Raw genomic sequence first — 24,703 nt, 5'->3', positions numbered from 1 at the left:
CTTTCCTCTATCGGATGAGGCTCGTCAGGCCTTCACTCGTATCAAGGAGGACATCGCCAAAGCAGCCATGCGGGCGGTGGATGAATCCATCCCTTTCCAGGTAGAGAGTGATGCCTCAGAGGTAGCTCTCGCAGCCACACTGAATCAGGCAGGGAGACCAGTGGCCTTTTTCTCCCGAACCCTCTCCTCTTCGGAACTTCGACACTACTCGGTCGAAAAGGAAGCACAAGCCATCGTGGAAGCTATACGTCACTGGAGGCACTACCTCGCAGGTACCTCGCACTACCCTCATCATTGACCAAAGATCGGTTGCCTTTATGTTTCACAACTCACAAAGGGGCAAAATTAAAAGTGATAAGATCCTACGGTGGAGGATCGAACTCTCCACCTACAAGTACGATATCATATACCGACCGGGGAAGGGCAGCACGGTGGCCTAGTGGTTAGCACAACCGCCTCACGGCGCTGAGGTCCCAGGTTCGATCCCGGCTCTGGGTCACTGTCTGTGTGGAGTTTGCACATTCTCCCCGTGTCTGCGTGGGTTTCGCCCCCACAACCCAAAAATGTGCAGAGTAGGTGGATTGGCCACTCTAAATTGCCCCTTAATAGAAAAAATAATTGGGTAATCTAAATTTATTTTAAAAAAATATACCGACCGGGGAAGTTCAACGAGCCTCCAGATGCCCTGTCCCGCGGCACGTGCACCAGCGCGCAAGACGACCGCCTGAAAGCTATCCACAATGACCTCTGCCACCCGGGGTCACCCGGCTCGCCCACTACGTCAAAGCCCGAAATCTGCCTTTCTCCACCGAGGAGGTAAAAGCCATCAGCAGGGACTGCCCGATCTGTGCGGAGTGCAAACCACACTTTATAGACCAGACAGGGCCCACCTGGTCAAGGCCTCCCGGCCCTTTGAACGCCTGAGCATCAATTTCAAAGGGCCAGTCCCCTCGACCAATAGGAAAGTGTACTTCCTGAACGTAATAGACAAGTTCTCCCGCTTCCCCTTTGAAATCCCGTGCCCCGATATGACCTCCCACACAGTCATTAGGGCCCTGCACAGCATCTTCACCCTGTTTGGTTTCCCCAGCTATGTACACAGCGACAGGGGTTTGTCCTTTATGAGCGACGAGCTGCGTCAGTACCTGCTCGAAAAGGGCATCGCCTCGAGCAGGACTACCAGCTATAACCCCAGGGGGAACGGACAGGTGGAGAGGGAGAACGTGACGGTCTGGAAGACCGTCCTACTGACCCTCCGGTCCAGGAAGCTCCTGACCTCCCATTGGCAGGAAGTCCTCCCCGACGTGCTCCATGCTATTAGGTCCCTCCTATGTACGGCCACCAACCAGCCTCCCCGGACAGGCGCCGGAATGTGGTGACTAGGGGCTTTTCACAGTAACTTCATTGAAGCCTACTCGTGACAATAAGCAATTTTCATTTTTTCATCTTTTTAAACCAGACCCCTCACGAGCGGCTATTTGTTTTTTCCAGGGGCACTACCACGGGGGTTTCGCTCCCAGCATGGCTGAAGACACCGGGCCTGGTTCTCCTCTGGAAGCACGTCGAGACCCACAAAACTGACCCACTCATAGAGAGAGTGCTCCTACTCCATTCGAACCCACACTACGCATTCATTGAGTACCCTGGCGGCCGTCAGGACACTGTTTCCCTCCGGGACCTGGCGTCTGCAGGATTCAACTCTGACACTACATCCGCCGAGGTACCCCTCCCAACCCCCGTGCCCTGCGCCCCCACGCCTGCAGGTTCGCTGCCCGTGCTCCGCGCCCCCGCGCCTTTGGGTTTCCGGCGCTCCCCGTCACCAGTCCAAACAGTCGGATACGAAGCTCTGACCGAATCACCCCCGGAGTCCGCCATGGTTCCCTCGCCGACCGCCACCACCCAGCCACCAGCAAAGGCAGCAACCCCGGTGCTTCGTCAATCTCAGGGGACGACTCGGCCGTAAACACATCACCCCCGCTGGACTTGATTTTTTACAGGGGGTGAATGTGGTGAATCACACTCCTCGTAATTCACACAGTCGTTATATGATGTGTTGTATCTATGTAAGCTCGGCATACGAGCAGTTGGGCGGCTCTGCCCGTAGAGGGAGATGAGGAGTTTGTACTGGGCTCCACCCTTGGCTCCGCCCATGGTTCCGTCCATGGCTCCTCCCAATAACTGGAAGTATAAAGCTTTGCAGTCGTGAACCTGCCTGCCAGTTCATCTCGTCGCAGGCAGGCTCTGTTGCAAGACTATTAAAACCACTGTTCGCTCCCAACCACATGTCTTCTGAATTGATGGTCACATCACAAAGGTCACACTATCAGTACAGGATAGAAACTCAGAACAGATAATTCCAGTTCCTGCGGAACATTTTTTCTCTCTTCTTTCCCCAAAGCTGTAAATCCCCGTCCCACACAATCTCCCTCCTCCCTAGGCTGAAATCCAAATAAAGTATTGGATCATCATTTCTGTTTCCTTTTACCAAAGTTATATAATTAGAGGTAAGAATATGCTTTATAAGTCACTTCATTCATGACTTGTGACAGACATTAATCTGAATGACCCTGACTGAGCAGACAGAATAACAGATGTTAACCTTGTGTCCAGAACTGACTGTGTGGAGATTTGATGAACAATCGCAAGGGTCATTTCTCCAAATCTTCCAGGGTTTCCTTTGTTCTTCCTCTCCCTCTCGAACTAAGTTATACCGGATATCAGACTCAGGGTCCATTCTGGTTCTCTTCCTGCTGACTAAATAACTTCAATCAAATATGGAGAAGACTGAATCCACAGTTCGGTCCCTGCTCCAATCTCCATTCCAGACATACCGACTCCATCCCTCTCCATGGCAACAGTCTGAGAATTCACAAGTCTCTTTGTAAACTTGGTTTCACATTTGATCTCAATATGAGCTTCTGACCTCATAGGATTTACAGTGCAGAAGGAGGCCATTTGGCCCATTGAGTCTGCAACGGCCCTTGGAAAGAGCACCCTACCTAAGCCCACACCCCTCCCTATCCCCGTAACCTCACCTAACCTTTTTGGACACTAAGGCAATTTAGCATGGCCAATCCGCCTAACCTGCACATCTTTGCCCTCTAAGGGGCAAAATAGCATGGCCAATCCACCTAACCTGCACATCTTTGCCCTCTAAGGTGCAAAATAGCATGGCCAATCCACCTAACCTGCACATCTTTGGACTCATGTTTGTACCATCTGTACCGCCTGTTTCCACTGAATTACATTATCCGACCTCTCTCTGTCTCTGTGCGCATGGGGCTGAAACCTCGGTCATGGGGCAGCACGGTAGTTAGCATAAATGCTTCAAGCTCCAGGGTCCCAGGTTCGATTCCCGGCTGGGTCACTGTCTGTGCGGAGTGTGCACGTCCTCCCCGTGTGTGTGTGGGTTTCCTCCGGGTGCTCCGATTTCCTCCCACAGTCCAAAGATGTGCGGGTTAGGTGGATTGGCCATGCTAAATTGCCCGGTGTCCTAAAAAGTAAGGTTAAGGGGGGGGGGGGGGTTGTTGGGTTACGGGTATAGGGTGGACACGTGGGTTTGAGTAGGGTGATCATTGCTCGGCATAACATCGAGGGCCGAAGGGCCTGTTCTGTGCTGTACTGTTCTATGTCATCGTCACCTCCTGATTTGACAATTCCATCACACATCTGTCTGCTCTCCCACATTCTACCTCTGAAAACGTCAAGCGATCCAAAAGTCTGCTCCCCATGTCTTAATTCACAGCAAGTTCCTTTCCCCTATGATCCCTGTGTTCCAAGACTTGCATTCACTCCCAGTCATTTCTCACCCTTGTTTTCAAATCCCTCCATGGCCTCACCTCTCCCTGTCATCTCCTCCAGCTCCACAACCCCCTGAGATATCTGCACAGATCTGATCCTGGACTCTTGCACTCTCTCGATTCTAATTAGTCTTACAACACCAGGTTAAAGTCCAACAGGTTTGATTCAAACACGAGCTTTCGGAGCGCAGCTCCTTCCTCAGGTGAATTCACAGAAGTTGTAAGACTTCTTACTGTGCTCACCCCAGTCCAACGCCGGCATCTCCACATCATCGATTCTAATTACTATGCCATGATTTTAAGTTCCCTCAGCCCCAAGCACTGAATTCCCTCCCTAAACCTCCCCGTCTCCACCTCACTTACCTCCTTTCAGACTCTCTTTAAAACTCACATCTTTGACCAAGTTTTTGGTCACCAGTCCTAATATCTCCTTTTGTGTCTGGGTGTCTCACTTTGTTTTATAATGTTGCTGTGAAGTTGACTGGGATGATTTATGATGTTAAAGGTGTTATATAAATAGAAGTTGTTGTTGTTGACTGTAACCCTGACCTCCTGTTTTACAATATCCCATTGATCTATCTCTGATATTTTGCCCCCTGCGGGTTTGCTCAGGCCTGTCACCGGGAGCAGGCCGCAGCTCTCGATGCAAACCCGGGCCCGCAAACATCTTCCTGCACCGGGTTTCACTGAAACCTCCCGGCCGAGCCCAGCATCGGCACTGCGCATTAGGTTTGACGGCAGCTCGGGACCAATAGGAAGAGGGGGGCGGGCCTGAAGGACCGAGTGGTTGCTGCGGGTCCTCCAACCAATCGGAGTGAATGAGGGGCGGGGCTAGCCCGCTCTCTCACGTGAGCTGGAGCATGCGCAGTACCGATGACAACTCTGGATTCAGGCGGTTGGGCGGAAATCGTTAGCTGATCAAATTCGGTTGGGTGAATCATGAGGGAGGGATGGAGCCGGTGGGTGGGTCGGGAGGCTTCATAAACACTCCGTGTGTAGCCCAAGCCCCGACGACGAAGCTTGGAAACAGCAACTGAACCGATGAAAGCTGCTCGGGCTTTTCTCCGAGACAGGCCCGGGTGGCCGGGTGGATGCGGAGGGAGGGAGAGCCCCGGCTTTGCTCCGCCTCCCATTCACTCTGATTGCCTGGAGGACCAGCAGCTCTTCGGTCCTCCAGTTCTGCCCCCTCTTCCTATTGGTCCGAACCCACCGTCAATCAGTCCCCGGGCATTGTGAGCTGGAGCAAACCCGTCACCATCATTGTCAGCTCCCTGGTTTGCAGCTGCGGAGCTTCTCGCTCCCTCCCGGGAAATGAATGAAAATGAAAATCGCTTATTGTCACGAGTAGGCTTCAATGAAGTTACTGTGAAAAGCCCCTAGTCGCCACATTCCGGCGCCTGTCCGGGGAGGCTGGTACGGGAATTGAACCGTGCTGCTGGCCTGCTTGGTCTGCCTTAAAAGCCAGTGATTTAGCCTGGTGAGCTAAACCAGCCCCTAAACAGGCCCAGGTTAACGGGCACCATCCTGCTTCACACACTGGAGGGTGGTTCACATCAAAGGAAGAGGAAGGGGGGGGGGAATAATAAATAAGGGCTGACACTTTGCACTCAAATCAATGAGGACTCTGATCTCTGGCAAGGAAGGAAACCCTGGCAGGTGGGCGGGGAGGATTCACAAACACCCGCTGGAGGACCCAAACCCCCAATAAGACCCATTGGTTTTATTGTCAGTCTGCAGACAGGAGCTGGAGAACTGAACCCAGGCAAAAGAGAGGGAGGGAGAAAACTGGGAGTGGAAGAACGAAATGGTGCAGATGGTGAGATGGATTTGGATTTTAGCCCAGGAAGGAGTGTGTGTGGGGGACGGGGATTTACAGCTTTGGGAGAACATGAGAGGAAAAAATGTTCCAGAGAAACTAGAATTGCCTGTTCAGAATTTACAGGGGGTTAGAATTGTAGAATTTGCACACAACAAACTGAACCCAACAGGAAGGTTTGTGTCTTTGTGAATTCTATCCTGCATTAACAGTGATGAATTTTGGAACATGAGAGATTACAGCTCTCAGGAAAGATTAAATGGAGTGGGGCCTTCTTCTATCGACAACAACAAATTAAGCAGTGACCTGCTATAAATCTTTTAAAATATCAGTAGTTTGGAGAGGGGCGATGTGAGAGAGTGACCATCAATAAACAACAAGTCATAAATACAAGATAGCTACGAATAAATCCAAAGGGACAATACGGACAAAATTATTTATCACAGGTTCAGAATGTGCGGCTCATTACCATGGAAAGGAGTTGAGGAAAGTGCTGAGATGTTTTCAAAAGGAAACAGGACAAGCACGAGAGAAAATGGAATTGAAAATCATCTGAAAGGCTGAGGTTTGATCGGTGTGACAGTCGGAGATGTATGCCGAGTATTGACAGCCGCAGAATCTGTGACAAAATGGCCTGTTTGTGTCTTATATTCACAATATTTCAATATAATCTCCTTTTACAGAATATTTGCAGATGTAAACATCATGTCGAGATCTGACAGAGTCACTTGATTCATCAGGACCGGTCTTTCAACGTGGAAGGAAAAATGTTTGTCTGTTTTGTCTTTTGGAAATAATTTCAAAAATCACTGTGATTGAAAAAGCATCGAGACACAGACATCTAAGTAATTTCCCACAGTTAGCAGGAACTGAGCTTTAACCAATCACATAGCATGAAACAAAATTGCAGCATTTACATCAGGGAGACACCGTACTCAGGCTTCAACTGATGATCCAAGTTGGAGAGACATATGGACATTCGCACCAAAGGAATCAAGAAGCAGCAATAGGACATTCAGACTCGTGAGCCTGTTCCACCATTTAATAACATCACGGATGATCTGATAGTGACCTCAAATCAGCATCCCACCTACACCTGATAACTTGTTGATAACTATGATGAAACCGTGGAAATGTGGGGACTGTGGGAAAGGATTCAATTACCCATCTGAATTGGAAACCCATCAACGTATTCACAGTGGGGACAGGCCGTTCACCTGCTCCGTGTGTGGGAAGGGATTCACTCGGTCATCATACCTCCTGAGACACCAACTTGTTCATACTGATCAGAGACCGTTTAAATGTGCTGACTGTGAGAAGAGCTTTAAAAGCAGAAAGGATTTACTGACACACCAACGTATTCACACTGGGGAGAGGCCATTCACCTGCTCCGTGTGTGGGAAGGGATTCACTCTGTCATCCCACTGCCTGACACACCAACTTGTTCATACTGATGAGAGACCTTTTAAATGTGCTGACTGTGGAAAGAGCTTCAAAAGCAGAAAGGATTTACTGTTCCATCAACGCACTCACACTGGGGAAAGGCCATTCACCTGTTTGGAATGTGGGAAGGGATTTAATGATTCGTCAAACCTCCGGGCTCACCGTCAGGTTCACTCTGACCAGAGACCGTTTAAATGTGCTGACTGTGAAAAGAGCTTTAGACGCAGAAAGCATTTACTGACACATCAACGCACTCACACTGGGGAAAGGCCATTCACCTGCTCCCTGTGTGGGAAGGGATTCACTCAGTCATCACTTCTCCTGAGACACCAACTTGTTCATACTGATCAGAGACCTTTTAAATGTGCTGACTGTGAGAAGAGTTTTAAAAGTAAAAAGAATTTACTGAGACACCAACGCACTCACACTGGGGAGAGGCCATTCACCTGCTCCGTGTGAGTGAAGAGATTCACATGTTCATCCCAGCTTCTGCAACACCAGCGAGTTCACACTGGACAGAGACCATGCACTTGACCCATGTGTGAGAAGAAATTTACTCTGTCATCCCAATTGACTTCACACCAACTTGTTCACACTGATCAGAAACCTTTTAAATGTTCTGATTGTGAAGAGATTTAAAAGTAAACAGAATCTGCGGAAACACCAGCGAGTTCACACTGAAACAGAATCATAGAATTTACAGTGCAGAAGGACGGCGTTCGGCCCATCGAGTGCACCGGCCCTTGCAAAGAGCACCTTACTTAAGCCCCTACCTCCAACCTAACCCATAACCCCACCTAACCTTTTAAGACACAAATGGCAATTTAGCATGGCCAATCCATCTAACCTGGACTGTTGGGGGAAACCGGAGCACCCGGAGGAAACCCACGCAGACACTGGGGACAACGCGCAGACTCCGCACAGACAGTGACCCAAGCCGGGAATCAAATCTGGGGCCCTGGTGCTGTGAAGCAACAGTGTTAACCACTGTGCTGCTGCGTCGCCCACATGTGGGAGTGGTCCTGGGGAGAGGCTGTTTAACTGCTCCGTGTGTGGGAGGAGATTCACTCAGTCAAACAACCTGAACAGATATCAGCAAGTTCACAGACAGCAGCAGGGTTTGGATTCAGCTGTTGTTGCTGCTGTTAGTCACATCCGGGACAGAATGATGCCTGGACGTCTGTTTCCAGTGGGGCTCCACAGTTTCCGGTATATATCAATGATTTAGACTGAAATGTATGCACCAGGATTATACAAAAGTTGTTGATGTGTTTTAGACAATGAGGGAGAAAGCCATGGACTGGGTCAGGTGGACAGAAAAGTGGTGAATGGAAATTTAGATAATGAGAGGTTAGGAACACACTTCAGTTAATTCCCGATAAAAGTAAGGTCACTTCAGGATAATGGAAAAAACTGATTGGTGGGGAAGCTACAAATGATCCTTTTTAAAAAAAATAAAATTCAGAGTACCCAATTATTATATTTATTTTCCAACTAAGGGGCAGTTTAGCCTGGCCAATCCACCCAACCTGCAAATCTTTAGGTTTTGGGGGTGAAACCCATGCAGACACGTGGAGAATGTACAAACTCCACCCAGGGTCGGGATTCAAACCCGGGTCCTCAGCGCAGTAGTTCCATTGCTAACCACTGATCTACCTGCTGCCCTAGCTACAAATAATTCTAATATCTTTATTGAACAGTTCTCAAATGGAAAGGCACTTGACCACATTAAAACTAAGGATCTGCAATAGATGTTTGATCGAGCAAGCCATATTTAGGGCAAGATTATAAAAAGGGCATTCATTTAAAGTGATTAGAATAAGAAGCAATGCTGAGCAAGGCTAGGAGAGTGGGCAAAGAAGTGGCAGATGGAATACAATGTGGAAAACTGTGAGGTTATGCACTTTGGAAGGAGAAATGGGGGCATAGACTATTTTCTAAATGGGAAAATGCTGAGGAAATCACAAGCACAAAGGGACTTGGGAGACCTTGTTCAAGATTCTCTTCAGGTTAACGTGGAGGTGCACTGCAGCCTCAAGGTCCCAGGTTCGATCCTGGCTCTGGGTCACAGTCCGTGTGGAGTTTACACATTCTCCCCGTCTTTGTGTGTGTTTCTCCCCCACAACCCAAAGATATGCAGGGTAGGTGGATTGGCCACACTAAATTGCCCCTTAATTGGAAAAAATGAATTGGGTAATTCAATTTTTAAAAAATGTTTTAAAAAGGTTAATGTGCAGGTTCAGTAGGAAGTAAGGAAGGGAAATGCAATGTATTCATGTCGGGAGGGCTGGAATACAAGACCAGGGATATACGTCCGAGGCTATATAGGGCTCTAATCAGACCCCATTTGGAGTACTAAGAGCAGTTTTGGGCCCCGTATCTAACGAAGGCAGTGTTGGCCTTGGAAAGGGTCCAGAGGAGGTTTACAAGAATGATCCCTGGAATGAAGAGCTTGTCATATGAGGAATGGTTGAGGACTCTGGGTCTGTACTCGATGGAGTTTAGAAGGATATGGGGGGATCTTATTAAAACTTACAGGATACTGCGAGGCCTGGGTAGAGTGGACATGGAGAAGATGTTTCCACTTGTAGGTAAAACTAGAAGCAGAGGACAAAATCTCAGACTAATGGATGATCCTTTAAAACAGAGTAAGAAGTCTTACAACACCAGGTTAAAGTCCAACAGGTTTGTTTCTACTCACTAGCTTTCAGGGCACAGTTCCTTCCGCAGGTGATGAGGAGAAATTAAAACAGATGAGGAGGAATTTCTTCAGCCAGAGGGTGATGAATCTGTTGGACTCTTTGCCACAGAAAGCCATGGAGGCCAAATCACTGAGTGTCTTTAAGATAAAGATAGATAGGTTCTTGATTATTAAGGGGATCAGGGGTCATGGGGAGAAGGCAGGAGAATGGAGATGAGAAAAATATCAGCCATGATTGAATGGCGGAGCAGATTCGATGGGCCGAGTGGCCTAATTCTGCTCCTATGTCTTATGATGTGAAGAAAAACATTCTGTGCTGCATGTGGGATCATGAATGCACTGCTCGGAAATGTGGTGGAGGCAGATTCAATTGATGCCTTGAAAAGAGAATTGGACAACTATCTGTTACTATCAGATCAGCCATGACCATATTAAATGGTGGAGCAGACTGGGCCGAATAGCCAACTCCAGCTCCTTGCTCATCTGTTCGTATCTTTTGAGGAGAAAAATATCTGCAGAGTTCAGGGCCAATGACAGGGGATTGTGACTGTTGCAGAAAGTTGGCACAGATACAATTTGTTGAGTGCCTTTGTTTTGTGCTGTCACCTTTCTATGCCACTGTGTTATGGGGGAAATGCAGTGCACCAATGCAAGAGAGGCAGATTGCTCCCTCGATTTGGATTGGATTGGATTTGTTTATTGTCACATGTACCGAGGTACAGTGGAAAGTATTATTCTGCGAGCAGCTCAAACAGATAATTTTGTACATAAAAAGAAAGGAAACTAAAAAGAAAATACATAATAGGGCAACACAAGGTACACAATGTTGATATATAGACAAAGGCATTGAGTGAAGCAGACAAGAGTGGAGTATTAATCAGGTCAGTCCATAAGAGGGTCATTTAGGACTCTGGTAATAGCGGGGAAGAAGCTGTTTTCAATCTGTTCGTGCGTGTTCTCAGACTTTTGTATCTCCTACCCGATGGAAGAAGTTGGAAGAGTGAGTAAGCTGGGTGGGAGGGGTCTGAGATTATGCTGCCCGCTTTCTCAAGGCAGCGGGAGGTGTGGATCGAGTCAATGGATGGGAGGCAGGTCTGTGTGATGGACTGGGCGGTGTTCATTACTCTCTGAAGTTTCTTGCGGTCTTGGGCCGAGCAGTTGCCATACCAGGCTGTGATGCATCCAGATAGGAATGCTTTCTGTAGTCCATCTGTAAAAGTTGGGAAGAGTCAGTGTGGACATGCCAAATTTCCTTAGTTTCCTGAAGAAGTATAGGCGCTGTTGTGCTTTCTTGGTGGTAGCGTCGATATGGGTGGACCAGGACAGATTTTTGGTGATGGATACCCTGTGCCCCAGTGCAGGAGAAGCTGGTTGTTGGGCAGTGTGAGCTGAACATACATGGCTGGATAAAGACTGAGGCAGATATCAAGACCCTTGGAGTGAAAACAGGTCTGGAGGGAGTGGGTCAGTGAACCTGGGGAGTTGCATTTTGCATGAATCGTGAGTGTGACCCAGTCACATTTATGAACAGTAAACAAACCTATCACTGGTTTGATGAGATGATTTTCCGTGTCCCAGGTGTTGTAAATACTGTACATACTGTAGATCAGCCTGCTTGCTGCCCATGTTTCAGTGATATTTTATCAGAATAATGTGCTTCTGTATTAGATAAAGTATCCAAACCTCTCATTGTGCTTCATGCCCAGCATCTTGCCTAACTGTGGATCTTCTATTTTGCTATCTGGGAAATAGAATCTTCCTGTTTACTAATTGCTCTATGGCGGCTGTGTTACCCAGAATCCCCCACGCTGCAGACATTTCCCTATCAGTGAGTGTACGAGGCCAGTGCGCAACTGCAGGGTGGTTGTGTGCTCTGAGCATGCTCAGTGTAAGTCATGGTGAGAGAGTGAGGAGGTGCTGGGTTGAACACAACAGTGAGCTGTACCCCTGTGAGACGGGCATCTCCCAGTCTCTGTTTGACTCTCCTCCAGCTTCCTGTCATGGTTGAGTTGGACAAGGAACCCTCATCATTTGAACTGGAAAAGGCAATTGATTGCTGAGCAAGCTGTAAGGTGCCCGGCTGAACTGCTCACACAGAGAAAGTCCCATCGACTGTCACATCTTGCTGCTCTCCCCTTTTGGACTGTGAGACTGGTCCACGGAACATGTAATAGATGTAATAAAAACAGCAGTGACAGAGGAGACAGCATCAACTACAGGGACATCTCACTCCTTAGAGTCAGGGGGAGACCTTCACTTTACATAGATTACATAGAATTTACAGTGCAGAAGGAGGCCATTCGGCCCATCGAGTCTGCACCGGCTCTTGGGAAGAGCACCCTACCCCTACCAAGGTCAACACCTCCACCCTATCCCCATAACTCAGTAAGCCCACCCAACACTAAGGGCAATTTTGGACACTAAGGGCAATTTATCATGGCCAATCCACCTAACCCGCACATCTTTGGACTTGGGTGATGTTTAAAAGATTCATCTACTTGCAGATTGAGTTTATCCAGAAGCACAGTGCGGTTTCTGTGCTGACAGATCTACGGTGAACATGATCTTCTCCACACACCAGCAACAAGGGAAGAGAACAATTGGGATTTGATCTGGAGTCTGCTGAAATAGGGACGTTATTACTGAGTGAAAGTAAATCTTGAAGTATGAATTGCAATTTATTTGTACAATTGTAAAAGGCAGTGAAAAGTTAGATTATCTGAAGTTAAACTTTAGCCTTAACGTTGTGCTTTGGATCTCACAAGCTTTGGAAGCTCCAGCATCTCTAACTTCTTTGGGTGGAAGAATGTTGAAGCTTTTGGTTCTCTGTGAAAGCTGATTGTTTAACTTTTATTTTTCTTTCTTTTTATTTGAATCAATGGAAAGGTGCCTGAAGAAAGAGGGAAAAACACATTTGGGCAAAGCTGAGAAAAATGCCCAAAGAATTGAAGATTCCTGTACCAGCCTCCCCGGTCAGGCGCCGGAATGTGGCGAGTAGGGGCTTTTCACAGTAACTTCATTGAAGCCTACTCGTGACAATAAGCGATTTTCAATTCAAGACAAAAAGTTTAAAATGGTGTTTGGTTCTTCTTTTATCTGAAAATAAAGTTACACAAAGTCAACACAGTTGTGCGCATTTGAGAATATTTGTTCTAACACCTTTGGGGCAGAGAAGTTAACCCTTTCCACTGACAGCACGGTGACGATTTGAACTAAAGACTTTGCCTTTTTAAGATGTGGCGTCATCCCATTTGTTAACTTTCAAGACAAAGTGTTTGAGAACAGGAGATATTGGAGTTATTTCCAAACTGATTACAAGTTCCTGTCCTTCAGTCTCTGATCTACAAATATATTATGTGAATATTAAATTGGACAGTAATGTTACTCCAGCACCCCAGTGGTTAAGACTGCTGCCTCACAGGGACCTGGTACGATTCCAGCCTTGGGTGATTGTCTGCATGAAGTTTGCACATTCTCCCCGTGTCTGCGTGGATTTCCTCCGGGTGATCTGGTTTCGTCACAGTCCAAAGATGTGCAGGCTGGCTGGATTGGCCAAATTAAATTGCCCCTTAGTGTCCAAAGATGTGCAGTTCGTTGTGGTGACGGGTTGGGGGAATGGGCTTTGGGATGGTGCTCTTAGGGCAACACAGTAGTGCAGTGGATAGCACTGCTGCCTCAGGGCGCCATGGACCCAGGTTTGATCCCAGCCTGGGTCACAGTCTGTGCAGTTTGCACATTCTCCCCGTTTCTGCCTGGGTCTCACCCCCACAACCCAAAAAGATGTGCAGAGTAGGTGGATTGGCCATGCTAAATTGCCTCTTATTTGGAAAAAAGGGATGATGCTCTTTCGGAGGGCCAGTGCAGATTCAATGGGCCGAATGGCCTCCTGTACTGTAGGGATCCTATGGATTCTATATTTCACAAAATCCATGATTCCGTAATCCTCCAAAATAGCTGTGGTCTGCATTTTAAATACCTTCCCCAGTCTTACCAATGCATAGCATGTATATCTTAACAATAGCTTGTGAACTTATTGAATGGTGGAGAAGGCTCGCAGGGCCAAATGGCCTACTCTTGTTCCTAAGTCCTATATTTCCTTTTGTTTAACTGACTTTGAACCTGAAATACACATAATATCCATCTCATGTTCACAAGACCAGCTTGATAATAGCTGAATTCCATGTCCAGGAATCACTGTCCACTGAAGAAGGAATATTACTGCTGCTGTGTTTGTGAAAGTTTTATTTCATACAATAGTTATTATCCAACATTCTTTCTGCGAGAGGATAGTCCACATTGCAGTTCAGATGTGAATTTTTAAGTTCAGTTTGTAGAACGGTTCACAGTTCACCTTTTGGACTTTATTTTCTTCCACGTTTGTAGTTTCTCCGTTGTTTCAATCCACAGAAAAGATTCCAGTCATTTCCACAAAATCAGCCACTTCTATAACATTCAATTAATTTCTTCAGTTTGTTTTTTTTTAAATATAATTTTTATTGGAATTTTTTACAGAAAATATAAAACATAACGACAAACAATGAAATGCAACAAAATAACCCATAATAACTGTAACACCCCCAGACCGTATGTATCACATCCCCCCAACCTCAATGAACAACAAAAGAACTTAAAAATAAACTAAAATTAAATAAACAAACATAGAACATAGAACGATACAGCGCAGTACAGGCCCTTCGGCCCTCGATGTTGCACCGACATGGAAAAAATCTAAAGGCCATCTAACCTACACTATGCCCTTATCATCCATATGCTTATCCAATAAATTTTTAAATGCCCTCAATGTTGGCATGTTCACTACTGTTGCAGGTAGGGCATTCCACGGCCTCACCACTCTTTGCGTAAAAAACCCACCTCTGACCTCTGTCCTATATCTATTACCCCTCAATTTAAGGCTATGTCCCCTCGTGCTAGCCACCTCCATCCGCGGGAGAAGGCTCTCGCTGTCCACCCTATCTAACCCTCTGATCATTTTGTATGCCTCTATTAAGTCACCTCTTAACCTTCTTCTCTCTAACGAAAACAACCTCAAGTCCATCAGCCTTTCCTCATAAGATTTTCCCTCCATACCAGGCAACATCCTGGTAAATCTCCTCTGCACCCGTTCCAAAGCTTCCACGTCCTTCCTATAATGAGGCGACCAGAACTGTACGCAATACTCCAAATGCGGCCGTACTAGAGTTTTGTACAACTGCAACATGACCTCATGGCTCCGGAACTCAATCCCTCTACCAATAAAGGCCAACACACCATAGGCCTTCTTCACAACCCTATCAACCTGGGTGGCAACTTTCAGGGATCTATGTACATGGACACCGAGATCCCTCTGCTCATCCACACTACCAAGAATTTTACCATTAGCCAAATATTCCGCATTCCTGTTATTCTTTCCAAAGTGAATCACCTCACACTTCTCCACATTAAACTCCATTTGCCACCTCTCAGCCCAGCTCTGCAGCTTATCTATGTCCCTCTGTAACCTGCAACATCCTTCCGCACTGTCTACAACTCCACCGACTTTAGTGTCGTCTGCAAATTTACTCACCCATCCTTCTGCGCCCTCCTCTAGGTCATTTATAAAAATGACAAACAGCAACGGCCCCAGAACAGATCCTTGTGGTACGCCACTCGTAACATAGTCATTGTCCGCTCCCCCCCCCGGGTTGCTACTGCCCCCGTACCTTATCGTTGAGCCAGAAAGTCGAGAAAAGGTTGCCACCGCCTAAAGAACCCTTGTACCGACCCTCTCAGGGCGAATTTGACCTTCTCTAGCTTAATGAAACCCGCCATGTCATTGATCCAGGTCTCCACGCTTGGGGGCCTCGCATCCTTCCATTGTAGCAAGATCCTTCGCCGGGCTACTAGGGACGCAAAGGCCAGCACACCGGCCTCTTTCGCCTCCTGCACTCCCGGCTCCACCCCAACCCCAAAAATCGCGAGTCCCCATCCTGGCTTGACCCTGGATCCCACCACCCTCGACACCGTCCTCGCTACCCCCTTCCAGAACTCCTCCAGTGCCGGGCATGCCCAGAACATATGGGCATGGTTCGCTGGACTCCCCGAGCACCTGACACACCTGTCTTCACCCCCAAAGAACCTACTCATCCTCATCCCAGTCATGTGGGCCCGGTGCAGCACCTTGAATTGGATGAGGCTAAGCCGCGCACACGAGGAGGAAGAATTAACCCTCTCCAGGGCATCAGCCCATGTCCCGTCTTCGATCTGTTCCCCCAGTTCCCCCTCCCACTTAGCTTTCAGCTCCTCTACTGACGCCTCCTCCGCCTCCTGCATAACCTTGTAGATATCAGATATCTTCCCCTCTCCGACCCAAACCCCCGAAAGCACCCTGTCGCTCACCCCCCTGGCGGGAAGCGAAGGGAATCCCTCCACCTGCCGCCTAGCAAATGCCTTTACCTGCAGATACCTGAACATGTTCCCCGGGGGGAGCCCAAATTTCTCCTCCGAATCCCCCAGGCTCGCAAACCTCCCATCAATAAACAGGTCCCTCAGCTGTCTGATGCCCGCTCTGTGCCAACCCTGAAATCCCCCATCAATGTTCCCCGGGACGAACCTATGGTTCCCCCTTAACGGAGCCTCCATCGAGCCCCCCACTTCTCCCCTATGTCGCCTCCACTGCCCCCAAATCTTGAGGGTAGCCGCCACCACCGGACTCATGGCATCTTCAGTTTGTTTTTTAAGGGCATTACACAGCTACTTCTTACAGGAGACATTTCTTACAAGGGGTGTTATGGGCCAGGGTTTAGAGAACCCCAAAGTGTATCATGGAGTTCACCTGACCCACAACTTTTAATAGATTGTGGTATAGGGAGCACACGGCCCACTCTACAGGTACAGCAGAAATGGCAAAGTATTTTTTAAAGCAAAACAATGTTTATTCTATGAACTCAAGTTAACCTTTTTAAAACATACAGTGAACATCTTCGCAACCATCAATTTAAATACAACCCCCAAAGAACATAACATTAAGTAATCCTTAATAACTTCCCAAACAACATCCAGAAGACAGTAGAAACACCTTTTAACAGAAGCACATTAGGTTTACATTCACGACAAAACATTTGAGGAGTGATTTGAAACAAAGACGAGAATTGTAAAACAAAATGAAAACTTTACATCCGAGTAGTGCGGGAAGGGGGGTGCGGGGAGTGGAGTGGGGGTGGGGGGGGGGGGGGGGGGGGGGGGGATGCAAGAGGGTAGCGAGGATGTGGTAGCTGCCTCCAACACGGGGCTTGCCTGATCCGGCCAGTGCGGCGGGAGGGGTTTTGAAAAAACTCTTCTTACTCAGTTGTAGGTGGATCTTAATTTTTTAATTCATTTCTCAGAATCAAACATTCTGGATTCTCTTTTTGAGACAGAAAGTTCGAAATGGCTTCTTTTTGCGCCAACCTGTTCCTTCACTGGTCAAAATCTTCTTCCACACTTTAGGAAGGATGTGAGGCTCCTTGAACATAGAACATTACAGCGCAGTACAGGCCCTTCAGCCCTCGATGTTGCGCCGTCCTGTGAAACCCCTCTAAAGTCCCTCTACACTATTCCCTTATTGTCCATATGCCTATCCAGTGACCATTTGAATGCGTTTAGTGTTGGCGAGTCCACTACTGTTGCAGGCAGGGCATTCCATGCCCTTACTACTCTGAGTAATGAACCTACCTCTGACATCTGTCCTATATCTATCTCCCCTCAATTTAAAGCTATGTCCCCACGTGCTGGTCATCACCATCCGAGGAAAAAGGCTCTCAATGTCCACCCTATCTAATCCTCTGATCATCTTGTATGCCTCAATTAAGTCACCTCTTAACCTTCTTCTCTCTAACGAAAACAGCCTCAAGTCCTTCAGCTTTCCTCATAAGATCTTCCCTCCATACCAGGCAACATCCTTGTAAATCTCCTCTGTACCCCTTCCAATGCTTCCACATCCTTCCTATAATGTGGCGACCAGAACTGCACGCAATACTCCAAATGCGACCGCACCAGAGTTTTGTACAACTGCAACATGACCTCATGGCTCCGAAACTCAATCCCTCTACCAATAAAAGCTAACACACCGTACGCCTTCTTAACAACCCTCTCAACCTGGGTGGCAACTTTCAGGGATCTATGTGCATGGACACAGAGATCTCTCTGCTCACTACCAAGAATCTTACCATTGAGAGGGTATAGAAGAGATTTGGAGAATGCTTCCAGGGAGGAGGAATTTTATCCACAAGGTTAGGGTGGGGAAACTGGGGTTGTTCACCTTGGAGCACAGTAGGGTGAGTGGAGATGTGATAGAGGTGGACAAGTTTATGGCAGCTTTAGATGAGGTGAAAAAAGAAAAGCTGTTCCGATTAGCTGATGGTACAAAGATGAGGGTGCACAGATTTGTGTCTTCTGGTCAGATGCTGGGGGATCTGAGGGAGAAGTGTTTAACGCAATGAGTGGTAATGAGCTGGAACCTGCTGCCTATGAGGCTGGTGGGAGCAGAGACAATGAAAGATTTAACAAGGAAAATGGATGGACACTTGAGGGAAATAAACCTGAAAGGGTAAAGGGACAGAACAGGGTAATGAGACCCTGCTTTACCCAATGAGAGTAACACCAGAACTGAGAGGAAAGACCAGGGTTGCTTTTTTCTAAAAAGAGAAGACTGATGGGTGACCTGATGGAAGTCTTTATATTATGCAGAGGTTCAATAATCCAATAGGAATTTCAGTAGAAACCTCTTTACCGAGCAAGTGGTGAGAATGTGGAACTCACTCCCACAGCGAGTGGTTGAGGTGAACAGCATGAATCCATTGAACGTAAAGCTAGATACATACATGAGGGAAAAAGGAATAGAAGGAGATGCTGATGGGGGAGATGAAGAGGGGTGAGTGGAGGTTCATGTGGAGCATAAATACTGATACAGACCAATTGATCCAACCGACCTGACCCTGTGCTGTAGACTCAATGCAACAGAGACAAACGTATATATTTTAGATCTAATTGGAGTGGCAGGAATAACACTATTTGCTGTCCAGAATAAAAATGTCCTTCATCAGCTTTTGTGGGTCATTTCCATGGAAATGTGCTCTCCCAGGCTCAATGAACATCAGCCCACTGGAAGCAGAGTCATGAGACTGGCCAGTCCAGCTGAAAGAAACCCTCCGACCCTACCACTCAACTGTCAGAATGAACACGGCCTCAAATGTCAGAATGAACATGGTTCAGTTCTGGATGTGATTAACAGCAGCAATAATAGCAGAATCCAACCCCCGTAATTACTTGTGAATTCGCTGATGTGTCTTCAGGGTGGATGACTGAGTGAATCCCTTCCCACACTCAGAGCAGCTGAACGGTCTCTCCCCAGTGTGAACTCGCTGGTGTGTCAGCAGGGTGGATGAATCAATGAATCCCTTCCCACACTCAGAGCAGGTGAATGGCCTCTCTCCGGTGTGAATCCGCTGGTGTGTCTTCAGGATGGATAACCGAGTAAATCCCTTCCCACACTCGGAGCAGAGGAATGGTCTCTCCCCAGTGTGAACGAGCTGGTGGGTCTGCAGGTGGGCTGACCGACTGAAGCCCCTCCCACACTGAGAGCAGGTGAATGGCCTCACCCCAGCGTGAATTCGCTGGTGTATCCGCAGGGTGGCAGAGCGATAGAATTCCTTCCCACAATCCGAACAGACGAACATCTTTTCCCCTGTGTGAACTCGCTGGTGTATCCGCAGGCTGGATGAATGACTGAATCTCTTCACACACTCTGAGCATTTGAATGGTCTCTCCCCAGTGTGAACTCGCTGGTGTATCCGCAGATTTGATAGATCAGTGAATCGCTTCCCACACTCAAAGCAGGTGAACGGCCACTCTCCAGTGTGAACTCTCTGGTGTATCCGCAGTTTGGAGGAATTAATGAATCCCTTCTCACATTCAACGCAGGTGAACGGCCTTTCCCCGGTGTGAACTCGCTTGTGTACCAGGAGATGGGAAGACCGAGAGAATCCTTTCCCACAATCAGAGCAGGTGAATGGCTTCTCCCCGGTGTGAACTCGCTGGTGTGTCCGCAGGGTGGAGGAGCGACAGAATCCTTTCCCACAATCAGAGCAGGTGAATGGCCTCTCTCCAGTGTGAACTCGCTGGTGTGTCAGCAGGTCAGATGAATTAGTAAATCCCCTTCCACACTCAGAGCAGGTGAATGGTTTCTCCCCAGTGTGCCTGCGTCGGTGGATCTCCAGCTGAGACGGGGAACTGAATCCATTCCCACAGTCCCCACATTTCCACGGTTTCTCCATGGTGTTGGTGTCCTTGTCCCTTTCGAGGTTCACTGATCAGCAGACGTGTCCTCACACACAGCACGGTTATGGTCTTTCTTGGCTGTGAATGGTTTGATGGTTCTTCAGGCTGTGGAACTGGTTAAATATCTTTACCACACCGAAACACTCTCATGTAGATGTCTTGGTGCTTTTTCAGTCGCACTGATGTTTAAAATGTTCTGAAGTTTACAGAACAGACAAACATTTCTCCTTCTCGATTCAAAAGCCAATGATATTCAGGTCCGGACAATCGAGCGACTGTCAATTCTCCATTTGACATTTGATTTGAGATTTCTGTCTGCAAATCCTCCGCTTCTGATATTCTGGAAAAGGATTTGACAAAAGTTGTCAGGATAAACATTTAGTACAGGCAATTCTAGTTTATGACAGTGGGTGGGGGATGTGAGGAAGAAGTTTATTTAGACAGCGAGTGGGTCATAATCTGGAACTCACTGTCTGAGGATGATGGAAGAGACGACAAATGGTTTCAAAATGAAATTGGATGGGCATTTGGAAGGAAATTAACAAGTGGGGCTAAGGGCATATAGAGGGGGAAATGGGACTGAGTGGATTGGAATGCAGAGATTTGACATGGACTCAAATTTCCAAATGGATTATTTCTGAACTATAATGTCTAGGACTGGAAATCTATAACATAGCGACAATACTAGATTACAAGAATATAAATAAATAAATTCTATAACTGAAACATAAATATTATACTTAATATGTTCTATAAAACAACGTTGGATATATCTCTGTTGCTGAGTCCCCTGGAAAACCATAACCGTAAAATAAACAAATTCCAGACTCCAAGGAAAAGATGGACGGGGTTTCACGTGTTTAAATTTTTTACAGTAACAATCAAACTAAAATCAACATTATTGAATTATGGGGCAGCACGGTGGCGCAGTGGTTAGCACTGGGACTGCGGCGCTGAGGACCTGGGTCGCTGTCCGTGTGGAGTTTGCACATTCTTCCCCTGTCCACATTCTTCCCCTGTCTGCGTGGGTTTCACCCCCGCAGGGTGGGTGCATTGGCCACACTGAATTCCCCTTAGTTGAAAAAATAATAATTGGGTAATCTAAATTTATTTTTTAAAAATCACTGAATTCAGTGACAAATAGTGTTTGAATAGACAGGATAAATTTGACTTTAAATAGCTCCACAAAATCACAAGCACTTTCCCTCTCCACATACTAGGCACTAGATGCAGTGACTAGTGCCCTGCCACTGAGCAGGAAGCTTCGGGTTCGTGTCCCACCCCGGAAATTGATGGTCGAGGGAAGTGGGTACAGGGAGCAGTCAAGCAGATTGAGTGGATCAACATGGAAATCCTTCCAGACTCACCAATGGCTGGCGGTAAGAATGGGAGAGATTCCTGGTCAGCCATGTTGACATTCCCTGTGACAGACTCACAACCTTTTCATAGAATTTACAGTGCAGAAGGAGGTCATCCGGCCCATCGAGTCTGCACCGGCTCTTGGAAAGATCACCCTACCCAAGGTCAACACCTCCAACCTATCCCCATAACCCAGTAACCCCACCCAACACTAAGGGCAAGTTTGGACACTAAGGGCAATTTATCATGGCCAATCCACCTAACCTGCACATCTTTGGACTGTGGGAGGAAACCGGAGCACCCTTGGAAACCCACGCACACACGGGGAGGATGTGCAGACTCCGCACAGACAGTGACCCAAGCCGGAATTGAACCTGGGACCCTGGAGCTGTGAAGCAATTGTGCTATCCACAATGCTACCATGCTGCCCAGGAATTACTAGCTTTAGAAAAAGATGGAAATCTGCCTTAATGCACCACTTGGTGTGGGAAGCGAACAAGCAGTAAATGCAGTTACAGAGTTTCACAACTCCCTGTATTTCTCAGAGAGAAAGAAAAGACAGGAGACTGGTACTAAATCATAATGCTCATTTGGAGAGCCTATACAGACATAATGGATTGAATGACCCAAATGTATGTTTGCATGTGGATTATTAAAGTTGCAATATGCAGTGCTCTATTACGTGATTAGAGAGATAGGAGCAGCGAGAAAAAACTTTATTTCGGCAGTGAGTGGTCAATACCTGGAATTCACTGTCAATGAGGGTGAAGCAGAGATGATCAATGATTTCAAAATGAAATTGGACAGATGCTTGAAGGAAATAACCTTTCAGGCGGCACAGTGTTTAGCAATAGTGTCTCACAGCACCAGGGACCCAGGTTCAATTCTTGTGAGTGTCTGTGTGGAGTTTACACTTTCTCCTTTTGTCTGTGTGGGTTTCCTCTGGGTGCTCTGGTTTCCTCCCATAGTCCAAAGATGTGCAGGTTAGGTACATTGTCTATGTTAAATTGCCCCTAAATGTCCAAAAGGTTAGGTGGGGTTACGGTGGTTGGGTGGAGGTGTGGGGTTAAGTAGGATGCTCTTTCCAAGGGTTGCCGCAGAGTTGAAGGGCCAAATGGCCTGCTTCTGCACTGTTGGGATTCAATTCTATTCTATTCAGCTGAACACAGATATAAAGGGGGAATGGGACTGATTGGATTGCTGTAGAGTTAGCAGGACTCGTGTACCTGCTGTGCTGTTATGTCTCTAAAACTGGAAATACAATGCAGCTACACTGCGATATATTTCAAGACAATAAATAATTATAATGAACTTTAGAAATCATAAATAATACAATATGTACCATTTAACCATCTGTACTGTATTACTTTACTATTCATTTCAAACTCATTCATCTACTTGGAAAACGATCCCTTTAATTGTGAACATTCCTGTCAGCCAGACAAATAATGTGTCAAACTGAGGGAGTTAAAGGATGTTAATGTATCTACGAGATACCTCGGCCTACTCCGCTCCTAATTCCGATGTTCGTCTGTCACCTTTTCAGAGTCTGTCCCCTTCCTGGATTCACTTCCTTCCTCTTCAGTTCCTGCAAGTGAACAATTCCCCCAGAATGGGCAGAGAAATGGAAAGGGGGAGACATTGATTTCCTCCCAGATGTTGCACTGTCCAACTTCCCTATTGTGACGTTACAATGGTACCCTGCCGAGATCACCCAATAGGAATCACTGTTCTCCGCGATGACGGCAACCGGCTCCGGTCAGAGCGAGAAACCACTTGGTGAACTCCCCTCCCCCGCCTCTCACGACGGCGGCTGGCTGGTCCAAAAAGGAGCTCAACTCTTTCTGCGCTTGCGCGCTGGGCCTACAGCTGAGGGAGTGGGGGAGGGGACTTTGCAAAATGTCTTCCCATCATTTTCTTCACAGTCCTTCCGTTTGATTATCAACAGCCCAGCATTGGTTTTTAGCTTCGCACACAGACTTCAAAACTTCCTCTTCTATCCAACATCTGTAAGTAAAACTCTTTCTCCCTTTGGGAAATACAGAGAGTTGTGAGAATCTGGAACTAGAGACAAATCTGCTGAGGGGGAAATGCTGAGATTTTGTGCAACCTGTTTTTATTGTCTGAGATATTTAAAGTCAAATTTATCCTGTCCATTCAAATACTATTTGTTAATAAATGATTCATTTATGTTTTTAGTTTGATTGTTACGGTAAATAAAAACCTTCTCCTTTGCTTCATTACATTGTCTGGCCATTTAGAATTCTTTCTATTCTGTAATATAATACTGGATGAATTGATACATTCAGGAGGGTAATTGGGAGGGTGTTTGTTAGATACAGCAGAGTGAGAGTGAAGGGATGGAGATTTACAGCTTTTGTGGAAGGAGAGGGGAAAGAATGTCCCACAGCAACTGAAATTGTCTGTTTTGAATTTCTCTCCCATACTGACAGTGATGATTTGTAAACTCCCTTTACAGGATATCAGAAGTGGAGGATTTGCAGTCAGAAATCTCCAATGAAACAGCATGTCCAGATCTGACAGAGCCACTCGATTCATCGGGACCTGAATTTCATCCGCTTTTGAACCTAGAAGGAAAATGATTGTTCTGTCTGCTTCAAAGCATTTTAACCATCAATGTGACTGGAAAGCACCGAGACAGACACCCGAGTGAGAGTGTTCCAGGGCACTGACTGTTACACAGCTTGAAAAAACATCACACCATTCACAGCGGTTTGAAACCCAACAATTGGAACTGGTCGACCAGCTAACCTGGAGAGACACAAGAAAACCGGCACCACAGAGAAACCGTGGAAATGTGGGGAATGTGGGAAGAGCTTCCATTTCCCATCTGGACTGGAAGCTCATCTACATATTCACACTGGGGAGAGGCCTTTCACCTGCTCTAAGTGTGGGAGGGGATTCACTCAGTCATCCCATCTGCAAACACACAAACGCGTTCACACTGGGGAGAGACCATTCACCTGCTCAGAGTGTGGGAAGGGATTCGCTCAGTCATCCAACCTGGTAACCCATCAGAAGGTTCACACTGGGGAGAGGCCATTCATCTGCTCCATGTGTGGGAAGGGATACATTGATTCATCTGCCCTGCTGGTACCTACACCAGCGTGTTCACACTGGGGAGAGGCCCTTTATCTGCTCCAATTGTGGGAAGAGATACAGCGACTCATCCAGCCTGCTGGTGCACCAGAGAGTTCACACTGGGGAGAGGCCCTTTACCTGCTCCAAGTGTGGCAAGGGATTCAATCAGTCATCCAGCCTTAAGACGCA

General features: G+C 47.2%; 1 protein-coding gene and 1 long non-coding RNA gene across 2 annotated transcripts; one reads left to right on the top strand and one right to left on the bottom strand.

Moving 5' to 3' along the window:
- The first annotated feature begins 4,623 nt into the window (after window positions 1–4,623).
- LOC119961269 lies at window positions 4,624–12,882 on the top strand. Its single transcript, XR_005459633.1, has 2 exons — window positions 4,624–4,732; window positions 12,647–12,882. It is a non-coding gene; the product is annotated as an uncharacterized LOC119961269 (long non-coding RNA).
- A 6,213-nt stretch (window positions 12,883–19,095) lies between these two features.
- Window positions 19,096–23,191, bottom strand: LOC119961271 (zinc finger protein 239-like; the record flags this gene model as incomplete). Its single annotated transcript, XM_038788702.1, has 2 exons — window positions 22,951–23,191; window positions 19,096–20,393 (listed from the first exon to the last, which is right to left on the bottom strand). A coding segment is annotated over exon 2 (954 nt), but the record flags the coding sequence as incomplete, so codon positions are not given.
- Window positions 23,192–24,703: the final 1,512 nt, after the last annotated feature.

The sequence above is a fragment of the Scyliorhinus canicula genome, unplaced genomic scaffold (genome assembly GCF_902713615.1).
Source record: "Scyliorhinus canicula unplaced genomic scaffold, sScyCan1.1, whole genome shotgun sequence".
Lineage (NCBI taxonomy): Eukaryota > Metazoa > Chordata > Chondrichthyes > Carcharhiniformes > Scyliorhinidae > Scyliorhinus > Scyliorhinus canicula.
This window is presented reverse-complemented; position numbering and strand designations above follow the sequence as displayed.